This window comes from Rhipicephalus sanguineus, chromosome 3 (genome assembly GCF_013339695.2).
Source record: "Rhipicephalus sanguineus isolate Rsan-2018 chromosome 3, BIME_Rsan_1.4, whole genome shotgun sequence".
NCBI lineage: Eukaryota > Metazoa > Arthropoda > Arachnida > Ixodida > Ixodidae > Rhipicephalus > Rhipicephalus sanguineus.
Genome location: NC_051178.1, coordinates 37403518 through 37418232, shown reverse-complemented (window position 1 = coordinate 37418232; position 14715 = coordinate 37403518). Strand labels below are relative to the sequence as shown.

The following is a 14715-nucleotide window of genomic DNA, read 5'->3' as shown; positions in this document are numbered from 1 at the left end:
TCATGACATCATTCTGAGTCATGGCGCTCCTCGTCAGTTATTCACAGACCACGGCCGCTACTTTCTATCTAAAGTAATCGACGACCTTCAGCGTTCCCGCTCGACCCCCAAAAGTTCAGTACAGCGTATACTGTCAAGCGCATCGGGCGAGTAAGTGACACGACAGCCGAGGCTCCGGGTGGACAATTCACGTCAGGTTTATTGGCAGCCCTTATTACAGAAAGCAGTACATGCCGTGCTGCCATCTGGCGGTACTGCTGTACACTACATCCCCCCCACGGTAAACTTAAACAAAACACATGCACCTGCACTAGAACTCATGGTCCGAAACAAAACAATGTTCACAGGTCGAGTCTTTTCGGCCTGCGGATACTCCTGCCATACCGCGACCGTGAGACGCGTGGCGTGGAAGCAGAACCCTGAGGTTCCTCTGCAGTGGAGGTGCTTTCCCGAGGCGACGTGGTTTGCTGGTCTTTTGCTGCTTGGTCAGCTCCAGGTGTTGTAGTCGTCTCGGGCTGATCCGCTACTGGGGTTACAGGAGGGTTGGCAGTGGGGGTTCCCGTCGTAGACACCAGGTGCATCCGGTTACGCTTAAGTACACCTGTCGGAGTCTCCACCACGTAGGAGCGCGGGCGTTGAGCTGGCCCTAAGACGGTTGCTGGGGAGTTGACATCTCGCACCCAGACCTGTTCTCCCGCCTGAAGAGGCCGCAAGGTGTGAGCTGCATGTCTTCGGTTGAAGTCTGACGCTTGGCGCCTTCGGTTGTCTTGGTCACGTTGAGTAATTGTGACCGAAGGAGGCCAGGCTGGCTCCAGCAGGTGCGACGTCTTCGGCAGCCGGGTCTGTAGGCGCTTACCCATGAGCAGCTGAGCAGGACTCGCTCCATTTACCCCAGGTGTGTCCCGGTATGCCAAAAGTGCCAGGTAGGGATCATCCGCCTTCCGCAACAGGTCTTTGACTGTCCTCACCATCCGTTCCACCTCCCCATTCGACTGTGGAAAATGGGGGCTGCTGGTGACGTGGCAGAAGCCGTAGGACTTGGCGAAGGCGGAGAACTCTTTCGCAGCAAACTGAGGGCCGTTGTTGCTGCGCACCAGTCTCGGAATGCCATGGCGTGCGAAGACGCTCTTGATGGCGTTGATGACCGCAAGTGCTGTGGTTGAACGCAGACTGATGACTTCCGGGAAACGTGACCGGTAATCCACCAGAAGGACAAAGTATTGGCCGTTGAGATGAAAAAGATCGATGCCGACCTCTTGGCCGACTTGGAGTGGTTGAGGGGAGCATGGGCTCCGAGCGCTGCACCCTGGTTTCGGCACACGTGCGGCAGTTAGACACCAGTTTTTCTATCTGGTTGTTGATGCCCGGCCACCAGACCGACTCCCGAGCTAAAGCTTTGCATCGGTTGATGCCTTGATGCCCGTCATGGAGAAGCTCGAGCATGTGAGGCTGAAAGGGGTCATGAACCACTTTTCCAAGTAATGATCTAATGGCCTCAGTATCGGAGTGTACTGCCTCCCGAATCGATTGTCGCAAAAATTTCTCGAATCCGTCAAGAATCAGCGGAGTTACGGGGGTTTGGCGCACGCTCCCAGCGCTTTCTCTCTTTTCTCGTGCCGACGAGCGCACTGGAAGCTAGACAGGGAGGGATGGCATGGGGGAAAGAAGTTACGCCAGCGCGCGTCATGAAACGCGATCGCTCTCCCGCTGTGATTCGCTTGCGCGAGTGCGGCTACCGTGTACTGAGGAGGGCGCCGGCAAGTGACGGCACCCCGCGGCAAGAAGCGCATCTGATCCGAACGCCGCTCTCGATTTACGTCGGCTATCGGCCAATAAGCGTGCTATGTCTCTGCGACGCACAGCGGACAGACGCCCCGCCCACCGACGAGAGTGAGAACCGGCCTCTGTTTGAAAAGAGGGTGCCTGGGGAAACGGCAACTTCGCGCTCCGCTTGTGGCCATTACGCGGCGCGCACGACTGTAATATTTGGCAGAGCAGTTCATAGCTGCGTCAGCTTTCCGCAGGATGTGTTTTTTCAATCAGCCCAAGGGGTGCTTCATGACCCCTTGAAGGGCAGACGGCACGAGGATGCGGGACCCTTTTAGAAGCAGTCCCTCGCAGACGCTGAGGTCTCCTTGGTACTGCCAGTACTTCTTCACATGGAGAGGCAAGTGGGACTGCCGAGGCCAGCCGTTGGCGCAGTACTGAAGCAGCAGGCTGCACTCGCCGTCGTTGGCTTCGGCCTGGCGCAGGTGCTCGAGCTGCGACGAGACGATGTCCGGGAAGGAGCGGACGACCTCTTGGGCAAAGAGCTCTACTTGGTTCACCCGGTTGGATGAAGGGCAGTCCAGCGGTGCGCGCGAAAGCGTATCAGCTGTTGCCAGCAGCTTCCCCGGTACATAGAGTACTTGGTACTGGAAACGCATGAGCTTCAAGCGAAACCGCTGGATCCGCGGTGGCAGTAGGTCAACATCCATGGAACCCAAGAGTGCCACTAGCGGTTGATGGTCTGTCTCGAGGAAGAACTGGAGTCCACGGACGTATTCCTCGAACCTTTGTACCGCCCAGCTGGCCGCCAAAGCTTCTTTTTCTGTTTGGCTCGGCGTTCGGTGCATGTGAGGAAACGCGATGCGAAGGCGACGGCTCGACGCTCACCGGACGGCTGTTCTTGGAGAAGTACTGCCCCGAGACCATAGGAGCTGGCGTCAGCTGAGATCGTGGTCTTGTACGTGGTGTTGTAGCGAGCCACGCAGAGGTCTGAGCACAGTAGCTTCTTCAGTTCGGAGAAGGCAGACTGCTGCGCCGGGCCCCAAGTCCAGGCAGAGTTCTTGAGCAGCAATGCTCAGATCGGCGCAGTCACTTCCGAAACGTGTGGTAAGGAGCGTCCGATGTGGTTCACGAGGCCTAGCAGGCGACGGACCCCTGCGACATCTTCGGGTGGATGCATGGCTCGCATCGCTGCAACCTTGTCTGGGTCTGGAGAAATCCCTTCCGCGCTGACCATGACGCCAAGGAACTTGACACTCGAAGTCGCAAACGAGCATTTCTTGCGGTTGAGCGTGACTCCTGCCTTTGCTAGCCAGTCCATGACTTGTCGGAGACGGCGGTCATGCTCGGAGCGTGTCTTCCCAAAGACGAGGATGTCGTCAATCATGTTCACCACACCCGCTTGGCCTTCGAGGATCCGGGACATCTGCCGCTGGAAGTATTCCGGTGCAGACGTGATCCTAAACGGCAGCCGGAGAAAACAATGGCTGTGTTCCAATTCTGGACAGCATCGTAGACAGACTACGCTGACAGCTTAGAAGACAGCATCGAGGTCATGTTGTCCGACAAATGGAACGCGTCTAGAAGACGTCTACGCGACGTGACGCCACCTCGGGTCGAGAAGAGAAAGCTAAGAAAAACAAACGTAAATGTTCTTTCTTTAGCCTCTTTCGTGTTCAAACCTATGAAAAAATTAGCGTAGCTTACATTGAGCGCCTGGAAACGCGCCTACTGGTGCACAGACGTCCATACCGGCGAGATCCGAGCTACGTGAGCATTGCGCTGAGCCGCCATCTTGTTTGGACAGCAAAGTAGCCTGCATCGTTTTTGTCTTTCTCGAAGCTGTCTATTTTGCCGGCTACGTGAGAATTGGAATGGGACTTAAGATGGCCGCTGTCCACTTAGCTGTCTATTTAGCCGTCTACGGTGAGTATTGGAACACACCCAATAGCGTCCAAACGGGGTTATAAATGTGGTCAATTCTTGGGACTCGGGGGACAGCTTGACCTGATGGAAGCTTGACGTGGCGTCTAACTTGGAGAAAACTGTAGCCTCTCCGAGCAATCCGAGACATTGCTCCACTGTAGGAAGCACGTGACGCTCTCGAAAAATCACCTTATTGAGGCGAATCAAGTCCACGCACAGCCGATAGCCGCCCGAGACCTTGGGGGACGACAACCAGCCCAGCACACCAGTCAGTGGGTGTGTCCACTCGACGAATCACGCCCTCCGCTTCTAGCTTGTCTAGCTCAGTCTTGACCACATCGCGGAGAGGGAGTGGAATGCGCTGGGGTACGCTCAAAGAGAAAGGCGTAGCATTGGGTTGCCGCCTGATAGTGTAGGCTTCGGGGAGCGTCCCGAGTCCTCGGAAGAGACTGGGATCGAGACAAAAGTCGCCAGTGGGCTGTGAAGTCCTCGCGACTTCATCGACAAACGTGCAGACGCCCAAGGGTTGAATTGCCGGGAAGCCTAGCAGCGGGACCGTCTTGGTTGCTAGGACGTAGAGAAGCTGCTTGGTTGACTTTCCGTGCCACGACAGGGTAGCCACGTAAGTGCCTATGACCGGCAGGATGTTGTAGCCTGGGCCTTTCAGCTCGCTCTTGGGGTCTTGAAGCTTCGACGGGACGCCGGAAAACGTACTGGGTACAACTGAAACTTCGGCGCCGGAATCCACCTTGAAGGAAAGTGGGCGGCTATCGACGAGTACCTCGACGAACTTCGCGTTCGGGCGCTCTCCCGCAACTGCATGCAACTCGATAGAGCTGGCCAAAGGCTTCCGTGTGTGCTTCCCGTTTACGCGCTTCTTTTTGCGGCACACGTTTTTGAAATGGCCACTCTTGCGACAAAAGTTGCACGACGCACTGCGAGCGGGACAGTCGGCGCGAGGCCATAGAGTAACAGAAAATGACAAGAGTGGACACACGAGCCTATAAGCGGCGGAGCTACGCAGCTTCACGCCAGCCGTTAGACGGCAGCACGTCACTCCCTGTTTCCAAGAGAACGCGCGTACTAGTTATCCACTGCAGTACCTTTTCTGGTTCACGATACATCTACTTGTCTTTGTCAGACTATGTGGCTGCGGCAGTGGCTTCCGCTGGCTCGTAGTGCGGCTCTAAATCCGTCTTTATCATCTGCGATTGGACAGTTCGAAATCATCGATTGGTAGCTGTCATGACCATATATGGTCAGGGATTGCCGGCATGGCAAGACGACGCGGCATGAGCGGCGACGCATGTGAAATTCGCTGGGATCGTCTGCCGGGAACTCACTCTGTTTGGCGGCTGCTTGGTAAGAACGCCTTCATTAGGTTCTTTTTTCCCTTCATTACTTTGCAATGTATTTGTCGCTACAGCTTTAAGTTGACATTTGACGCACTTTGTGTTTTAGCGCCGAAAGCTTCTTTCTGCTTCACGCTTCGCGTATGATGCTCGTGAACTGCTTTGCATTAAGAAATAGCAACTTGAAATGCTGTGCAGCACGTTAGCGAAGAAATCGTTTCTTGGCGCCAAAAATGAGTCGCCGCTTGCGTCGTAAGGTTTTCTTTGTGCATTCAATGCCGTTACACGCAGTTCTAATTCACTGCATGGGTGTGCAAACGTGTGAAAGAGTGCAGTTGTGCTTAGAATCGTTATTTGTGGTATTCACAGTTTGCTTGACGCCTATGTTAAGAGCCGAATAAGAGAGAACTTGAGAAATGAGAACTGTGTTCGTTGGCCGTGGCTACGACGTAATATTCTCGTTAAATACTGCCTCAGTAGTTCATGCACCGAAGGTTGCTTTGTGTTCACTGCGGCAACTGCTTGAGACTGTTTTTCGCGAAAGGGCGCTGAGAAGTGCGTCGGAGACAATTTGCGCGAAGGCCAGAGAAAATACGGTAAACTTTTTTCTCTTTTTCCAGGTCATGCCGTCCGGAGTCAAGTACTACGGCAGCTACTGCTGCGCTGCGTGGTGCAACGACTAAGTGGTTCAGGATTCCGCGAGACGACAGGTAGCCCTTTGCACCTTTCCAAGATGTAATTTTGAAGTTGTGGTTGTCATTAGCTAACTATCAAAGTATGTCCGTATCTTTCGCACTATTTTGCCGTTCAGCTAGTTAGTGTTTGGATGGTCATACATATTCTTCATTCGCTTAAATCGAGTGGCCCCTTTTCTCTCTGAAGTCCCCTTTTCCTCTGTGATGCTAATGCTGTCTTCTGCACATTTATTGTATTGTAAGAATTTTCTAAATATCGCCTATTTATTCCTACTGTGCAATTTCTCAACATGTGGCAGCTGTCTTGCATTGTGCAGTGCACCCATCTTTTGTATGTGCTTAGTGAGAATGTGACTTGAAATAAATGTTTCGTCTCTCCCAACGATTGTCATGTCTGCATAAACAATGGCATTGTGTGCTCGCCGCTCTGGCGGTGTGGCTTACACGAAGCTACTTATGCATGCAAGTAACGCGTTAAAAGAAAAAAAATATATATATATATAACCCCCGAGACAATCACACGAACAAAAGTGGTCTCGGGGGCCGTGTAATTTTACCTATAGCTAAATAATGGCCTCTGAGATTCGCATTTTTAATTTTTTTTTTGCGATTTCTGATCTCTGAGGCGGCTGTTAGGATTCCCCACATCCGTTTGGTGCGCTGCGAACCCAAATCAGCCGCAGGGGCCTACGGGAGTGTCCTCTCTTAACCTTTTTTATATTACTCTATGGCGAGGCTGTGACGCTCGCCCGCAGAATGGGCACAGCTGTTGCGTTGTCTTATCAGATGACACTTGCTTTCCCATGCGAAGGCGAGCGGCGTCGACGGCGAACGAAGATGCCTCTGCCGAGTCACGAGCTCTGCGCTCGTTACCTGCGTCTTCGTGCTGACGAACGTACGTCAGCGCTTCGTGTAGCGTCATTTTCGGGTTCCGACAGAGCTTGTCCGAGAGTTCGCGGTCGAGCAACCCCACGAGAAAACGGTCTCGGACGAGCCGCTCTTCGACGTCGGGCGACGGATAGTTGCAGGACTTGACCATTGTCCGGAGCGCCGTAAAAAATGCGTCGGCCGTTTCACCTGGTCGCTGCGTACGGCGGTGAAAGCGCGCTGACTCGTACAGCTCGTTCGGCGGGTGCACGAAGTGGTCGGTGAAAGCCTTCTTCACGGCGGCGACGTCTTTCATATCTGCCTCGCCTAGCGTGGTCGACGCGAGGACAACCCTGGAATATAGTGCAACAGGGTGGCTACTTGGGCTGGTTGGTACTGCATTCTAAAAGGAATATACGCTTTTTGTGCGCAAAACGTTTCGCTCTGTCCTTTCTGTCTTCTTTTCTGAAACGTTTTGCGCACAAAAAGCGTATATTCCTTTTTGACAACCCTGGCTTGCGGGCCCATACAGTAAAGCATGGAGCGCACTTGTACCTCTGCCGGAGCGACATAAAGCCCTGTAGCGAACGAGAAGTCCTCGAACTGCAGCAGCCATGTCGGCCATGAGCTGGGGTTGTCGAAGCCGAACGGCGACGGTGGACGCAGCTGGGCCATGCCTTGCGAGAACGGAGCGGCCGACATCCCGGCGGAGCCCTCAACACCGGTAGTCGTCATGGCAGAGCAGCGGCGGCGTCGGCGGCGGGGCCGTGTCACGAGGATGCAAGCACGGGATCAGCGAAGATGAATCCCGCCCACTTCTGACACCATGTCGAGCGCATCGGGCGAGTAAGTGACACGACAGCCGAGGCTCCGGGCGGACAAGTCACGTCAGGTTTATTGGCAGCCCTTATTACAGAAAGCAGTACATGCCGTGCTGCCATCTGGCGGTACTGCTGTACACTACATATACCATCCACAAACGAACGGCCACATCGAATAAAGTACGTGAGTAGTAAATAGAGCACCAGTAAAGTACATGAGTAGTAACCTGACCCTTTCAAGAGAAGTGCGAAGCCTAAATTTTCACTTAGGCAAACTGGCCACAGCCTGGTTTCACTCCACTAAATTTCATTTTCAAATTAGTTGGTCTTCCACCTATACGAAACCAACGAAGGAGAAACTATGCTTTCGCTCGTTTTCTAGAATTCACTATGATTTACGTATATTTATGGATCAACCATTGTCACTGCAGTTGACCTGTCCACAAGTCGCATGCTGAGGCTGTGACGAGTGAAGTGCGCGTTTGACTTGTGTGCATTTGGAAAGTGCGCGTCATAAAGAGAAACACGACAAGGAGTGCGCGCGGGGATGAGCGCAACGCCGAATGAAAGACGACGACGTCGAAGCAACTTCAAGCACGAGGACGCGCGGATCAACGTTGACAAAATAAAAAAATTATTGCGATAATGACACGGAGCTACCAGGAGCCAATAACTGTTCACCACGAAGCTCCTGCAACTCCAATCAGGACGGATCAAGTGGGTCTGAGGGTGAGAGAAAAAAACCCTGGTGGACAGAAGTGCAAGGAGGGAAGTTCGAGGATACGTGGCGAGAAGAGCGATGTCACCGGACCGGGCGCTAAAGACGGGCAGTCGGGTTGCGGACCCGAGCCTCCAGGGCTTCAAATGGCCGGAGCCTCTTGCCGTCGCGTTCCCGTGCGAGGAGACCTTAACCATTGTACACGAACTCCAACCCAAGGCCTTCGGACTTCGGTGCCTGCAGGCAAGCAGTAGCAGTTGGGCTACGTCCCGAGCTGTGCGTCCAGGGGCCTGGCCCTGTTTCTCCAGGCTTCTCAGCACGTTGCCCAGCAGCCAGCGTTCCCTAATCATGACCATCCAGCCTGCGCCCACTACATAAGCCGGAGCCCCCGCTTCTAGTTGTGATGCGTCGGCCAAGTCTTCAACGACAGGGTGAAACGGACCACCATTTCTGCCACCGCTCCGCCGCTCAACCGCGCCGAACTGTACAGCTTAGCTTAATTCTCTGAACTTGCGTTCTAGTTGTGCTGGGCATGGTAACGTGTGCAGTGATGTTTTATTAAGTGCTTACTCGTATATAGTTATTTTCTTTTGGTTTCCATTAACGTTTTGCGCGTGGTTTGTTAAACAAGCGGTCTTGTCCCTGATAAGACTCTCAGAGGCTCAGTCTGAGCTGTCACAACGGTAAATGAACCTGCTTCACAGAGGCCTTGTCATGAAGATAAATGGGATACTGTACTTTTGCCTGATGAAAGGAATGTAGGTAATATAAGACTTTTCGCAGCACACTCGGCTTTGTACGGATGGAAAAAATCTCCAAAGCTTTGGGAACAGCAGCTGAGAGTAAAGTATGTTCATCAAGTGTCAAACATATCTGCAGAGGCTTCCATACAAATATTAACACTTACTGAGTATGCGTGTTGCCACATTATAGAGAAGTTTCCTTTGCCCTTATTCCAAGTGAAGACAATCGAGATTAAACGCTCTCAGCGAGCAAATAGGCTGATTTTTTTCTCATGGATGGAACGTCAAACCCAGTTTCCTGAACTTTGAAACCTGAAAGAATGGAAAGACGCAGTACACGCATTCGAGCTCGTAAACTTATCAAATGCAGTAAAGTAGTATTACAAAAGCTTACATGCAAATAAAGTTGGTACCTCGTCTGCCACCATGGCATCAAACTCATCGGTGTTCTCGTTCGTTGGAACCAGGTTTTGGAACCCGCAGTGCGTGCTTGCATGAATCAGAAACTTCAGATTTCACTCTGGACAGCAAAGGCAGGACTGTTGCCCCATGGCGTGGCAGCACAAGTCTAGCTGCGTTGAGCACACACGGAATTTTGTACTGAAAAACTGAAGAAATAAAGACAAATAGTCACCAACTTCATGAATCGTGGTAACACTTCAAGCTCCAGATTGGGTACACATACCGTAATACCCAAGTGATCATGGAAATCGAGCCGCCACCATGGTTCACGTGGTAGAGCATTACACGCAAAAATTCAGAAAGTGCTGATTCATCACCCACCGGCGGTGAGTTGTCCTTTTGGTTACTTTTCCTTCCATCTTTCTTACTTTTACATTTAAATATTCAAATTCTTGGTTAATTGTCCCTTCTCTTTCCTCGACTTTAGATGTTTCTAAAAAAATTGAACGCTTCAGTTCACCTTATTTTCATTCACCTGTTCAGTAAGCACCAACATGGCATGTAATAATGAAGAAATGAGAGACCGTGTCAAGACAGCTACTTACCAGGGCCTCATTTGTTGTCTCTTGGCTCAATAACAGCGGAGGAATTAAAAAATTTGCGAAGCTTTCACTAAGCCATGCAAGACTTAACACAGCGAAACTGGACGATTCTGAAGACTAATGTGGTTGTTTCTAGGTTGCTTCTAGGTCGTTGCTAGGCATTAGCTAGGAGATGCCATGTTTTTTCTACGTTGATTCTCAGCGGAGAGAGGTTCGAGTTAAACCAGACAGTCATAGACACGACACGAATGTCCACACTCCAGAGACAGAAACGTGCTGGAACCAAGCGTTCGCACCTCTCATACAGTCACAGACAAACACCGATGTCCAAACTCCAGAGACAAAAACTCGCGCTGAAACCGAGCTTTCGATCATCTCATAGATCTACGGGCAGGTCGTCGTTGGCGTAGGCCTTCAATCACTTCGGAGTCTTGTCGCAGCCGCCATTGCCTCTCCCGTTCCCTAGCGTTGGGCTAATTGTTGGCTTCTTCCTTTGTAGTGGACCAGTGGTGAGTAGTGGGATTTTCCCAGTTTCTGTGACACATATCTGATAGGCCGCACAGGATAGGCCACGCAAATTACGGCTGCCTTAGACAGCTTCGCTGTTAAAAAGCTGCGTTAAGCAGCGCCGGCTGCCAAATTTACAGGATGTTTAATAGCCTCGTTAAACAATTCTTTCCAGGCAGGTGCCCGAAGATATAAAAGATACTCAAAAATGACGTAACTCAGACTATTAAATTGTGAAGTTAATAATCGAAATTGAAGTCCCCTATGAAGGCGACATCAAAAGTGAGCGCGCCGGGTGCGGGGGAAGTGCCGACGCTGTTTACATCCGGCCGGTACATCAAGTGATGAGCTTTGAAAAGAAGCGCGTCGCAGCAGTATCTGGTCAGTAAAAACGGCAAGTGGTGTGAAATACCCAAGTGGATCGCTTATTATTTTTTTGCGTTTGCTGTGCAGTGCTTATCTGTTTCTTTCTTAAACTCAACATCAGCGCAAATAACTCTTTCCCTTGTCTGCGAGAAGAACCTGCCCCCCTATAGTTTTACGCTGTACAGTAAAATAAGGAGTGGAAATGACGTACACTGCGAAAGAATCAGGTAAGCACGATACATCACACGCACCGAATAAGTGATACAATTGTGTATTTCAGACGACTTGCATGTAGCGTGTCGTTTGACAGCATTGTCCCATGCGCAGGCCCAGCTAATTGTTTATATATACTGTTACACTAGTAACGAATATTTATTAACCAATTTTCGCGTAAATTTTAAAAGAACGCTGTAAACAATGTGCTTTTTTGCGATAGGAAAATGTATATTCGTTGTTCATCTGGTAAAATAAAGCGCAGAAGGGCAAATGCCGCAAATCATTGTTAGGGCCACGAAGAACGACATGGGCGACTTCTTGCAAATTCTGAGAACCGTGCCCAATGCGCGCTGATGAAGGCTAATGGACAACTGCGCTATATACGCGTTTGGCACAAATGACTGTTGCGAAGTGTCTTTTGGAACGAGTATCTCTTCGATGTCCGCGGGCCGTTTAAGTTTATGTACGGAATTCACGACACTTTGAAAGGACAAAAATGCGACTTGGAATTCGCAACAATTCCATCGTGGACGCTGTTACCAAAGAAGGCCATTGGTACTGGTAATTCGCTAGAATGCCATATGCGGAGACTTCAATGACACCTCCAAAACTGACCTTATCGCACATTCATTCAGAACATTAAGCTAGCATGTGATCAAGCATTTGGCAACATATGTTAGCATATTTGCGCACACAATATCTGTCCACAATAGTGCAATAAGCCTTGTATTCATTGAAGAAGAATTTGCAGTTATGTATGTATGCGAACAAGATGCGAAGACATGAAACAATTAAAAGAGTAGACGACTGATTAACATTCGTACACGCTGATTTTCTACAATCTTATATCGACGGCGAGCAGATTGAGCATGCTTATCTGCTTTCGGGATTCTTTTTTTTTTCGGCTAAAAAGTACCAACATGGGCACCCCGTTAAGTGACGTTAACGACTGCAGCTTTCAAAACTAGCGCCAAGGATGATAACGCGCCCTCCCATCAAAGTTGTCCACCTATCAAAGCATCGGCAGCATGTCTGAGCCACTTTATTTCTGCAATAACGTGCAAAACTGGGCTAGCTGGTTGCTCTTCATGATAAAGTTTCGCAAAAAGACGACGGCACGAGAAAAACGACACAGGACAGGCGCGGAACTAACAACTGTCGCGTTTATTAAAAAGAAGAGAATAAATACATGTAGTCCGACTGCACGCACACCATCACATTACAAATATTTGTCAAATGTTTTTCCAGGAGGTTGAATTCGCAGTCATGAAGATAGATGGATGGGGCGCAAATGCAAAGATCATGGTTCTCCTTAACGTGAAACGCCTTCTATAATTTCACGTGATCTTTGATCAACGGCTTAAAAATGGCATGCGTGCTATGAAACAAAGGTTTACAGCCACAAGCGCGACAATGAGATGACAAATGTGAAGGTGTTAGTTCAGCGCCTCTCGTGTTTCGTTCTTCTTCCTGTGTCTTCATGTTTTTGCGGTGATTTTAACATGTACACTTTATTTCTGTCCATAAAACATCTACCGCACATTGCATTTCCGTATGCTGGCTTGCATCTAAACTTTAGATACAGCTTGTGCAATGCATGAAACAGGTTGCGCGTAAGCGAAATAACAATTTAAATCTGTCTTCATAAACTGCCGACTTACAGGAAATGTTTGGTATAAATGCAGGGGAAATATGCTAATTGGCAAGCAGATGTGTGTTGCCATGTACATTCAAATCTGCTGAATTTTGACGAATTGGCACTGAAGTGCGCCATGAAAATAGTCACAATACCATTTTACAAAAATTAAGACTCAACTAAACAAAGAACAGCATATCAATTATAAATAACTGAAAGACAGATTTCAAGAAGGACTGCTATTCTTCATCAAACATCCATGCCTTGCTACAGTTTTCGCACTGTAAAGAACTTCAGCTTTTCACGTCCCACTCAACCAGATATGCAAAGAGTAGGAATTCTGCAACAAGAGAACAACTGCGCGGATTTTCTATGGCACTTCTCGCATTACAAAAAAAAATATTTCTTGAATCGAGAGCCGCGCTGCTCAGCTCCGTCCTCGAGGATCAGCTCTGGGCCGTCCAGCGGGCCGAGGAAGCCGCCAGGGTTCAAGGACTCCTGGCCGTCTCCTAGGCGGGGCCATCGGCCCGCCCCACCAACTCGCAGGACTCGGAATAAAGTTATTTCCTCCTCCTTGAATCGAGGAAAAAGTTTTGCTCTGCATTAGGCCTTACATTGCTGGGAAAAATTGCAAGTTATTCCGAATCTATGAAAACTGAGGTGTTTACAACTCCTGTCTGAGCGAAAATTAAAGATATTGAAGGTCTGGGATTTGAAAATTGATGATCCTTGCTTGTAGAGGGATTCGATTTAATGCATCTGGTAGCCGTCACTGGTTTGTGGGGATTGGTATTTCTAAGCATCATTGACGTGAAAAGCTGAAACTAATGCCTCGCAAAAGTTTCATGCCAGACTTGAGTATAGCGTCTCCTGGTCAATTACTTCTCCAAAATGGCGCAGCGTCTCTTAACTGATGTTGGTTGCCAATAGTTGATATTGGCTTCGTCAACTAGAAGCGGGTGCGTTACACAGACCCAATGAAAAATTAAAGGAACTGGGTACCAAATATTTCCATCATAGTTCTTTTTTCTCCCGTCTTCATCATACTTCCAACCTCAACCCCCTCCCTATCGTGTTTCTAGTGGTCCGAAAAACAAGAAGTGCTCTGTGCGCCGAGTCGGCTGCTTCCTGTCCCGTATCTCATCCGTCATGTGCCGATGCGATACACGACCGGAGGCAGCATTTCGCATGCAAACTTATGCCGCATGGAAACTGACATCACGGAAACAGTGGCATTGCATTGGTGGCTACGTCCGGTCGCTTTTCCGCACCCATACGCCAGCTCAGAAGGGCGCCACGTTTCTCAACATAAAGTCAAGCCGGGGTGCTACTGTTATTTCTCTGGTATCTCCGGAGTTAAGATTCTATTAGGGTTTGCACCTTCTTACATATTTTTCCTGACCGGAAATTTCGATGGGAATTGACCACAGCTTATAAGCGCTGAACATAAACACTAAACGAGGTGGTATCTCAAGTTAGGACGCCGATGGATCAAAACGGTGACGAGAAAGCCTGGTTAACGCATGCGAATGTGTTGCTGCAATTTCCCGTTAAGAATTATGCCCTTGCATGCCTGTTTCTCATTCAGAATGTTGACAGGTATTGGCATAGGCATGCGCAGGGTTCCCAATCAGGTAGTGGCAAAGTCTTACTGCAGCGCCCCCCCCTCCCCATTGTTGGTCACACAGGACGAGCCCAAACTAACAATGTTCGCAGCTCGACACTTAAACAGTGCTACTCAAACGCAAATAATGACGCCCGAAACGGACGCAAAGGTACACACAGGACGAGCGCGAACTAACAACTGCCACAGTTGTTACTTCATTGTGTTTGAGCAGTGCGCTCCTTTCGCAAACGCGACCGCTGCAGCCAGCGAAGTGAGCTTCGTGTGCTCTGTTACTTCAACTAGAGCGTACTAGAACAGGAGAGCGCTCGGAACGAACATCAAAAAGAGAAGCCCAAACAGCGTCAATCCGCTCTTGGCGCTGCGACCGATAGTTTGCAATGTGTCGTCGTTTAAGAGATGCACGCGGCTTGGCCGAAGTGGTGCAGCAGTATAATTCCCGTTTGCCACTCAAAAGGCCCTGTTCAATTCGC

At 50.0% G+C, this 14715-nt stretch overlaps 2 protein-coding genes across 2 annotated transcripts; both read right to left on the bottom strand.

The window, feature by feature from the left end:
- Positions 1-341: 341 nt before the first annotated feature.
- On the bottom strand, positions 342-3193 carry LOC125757806 (uncharacterized). Its single transcript, XM_049413975.1, has 4 exons — positions 2900-3193; positions 2656-2797; positions 2093-2590; positions 342-1306 (listed from the first exon to the last, which is right to left on the bottom strand). Exons 1-4 carry the CDS (start codon positions 3191-3193, stop codon positions 342-344), a joined length of 1899 nt encoding a protein of 632 aa, XP_049269932.1.
- A 3272-nt stretch (positions 3194-6465) lies between these two features.
- LOC125757805 (uncharacterized) lies at positions 6466-7309 on the bottom strand. The gene is made up of 3 exons (XM_049413974.1): positions 7197-7309; positions 6614-6960; positions 6466-6506 (listed from the first exon to the last, which is right to left on the bottom strand). The coding sequence occupies exons 1-3, from the start codon at positions 7307-7309 to the stop codon at positions 6466-6468; spliced, it is 501 nt and encodes a 166-aa protein (XP_049269931.1).
- Between the last annotated feature and the right edge of the window lie 7406 nt (positions 7310-14715).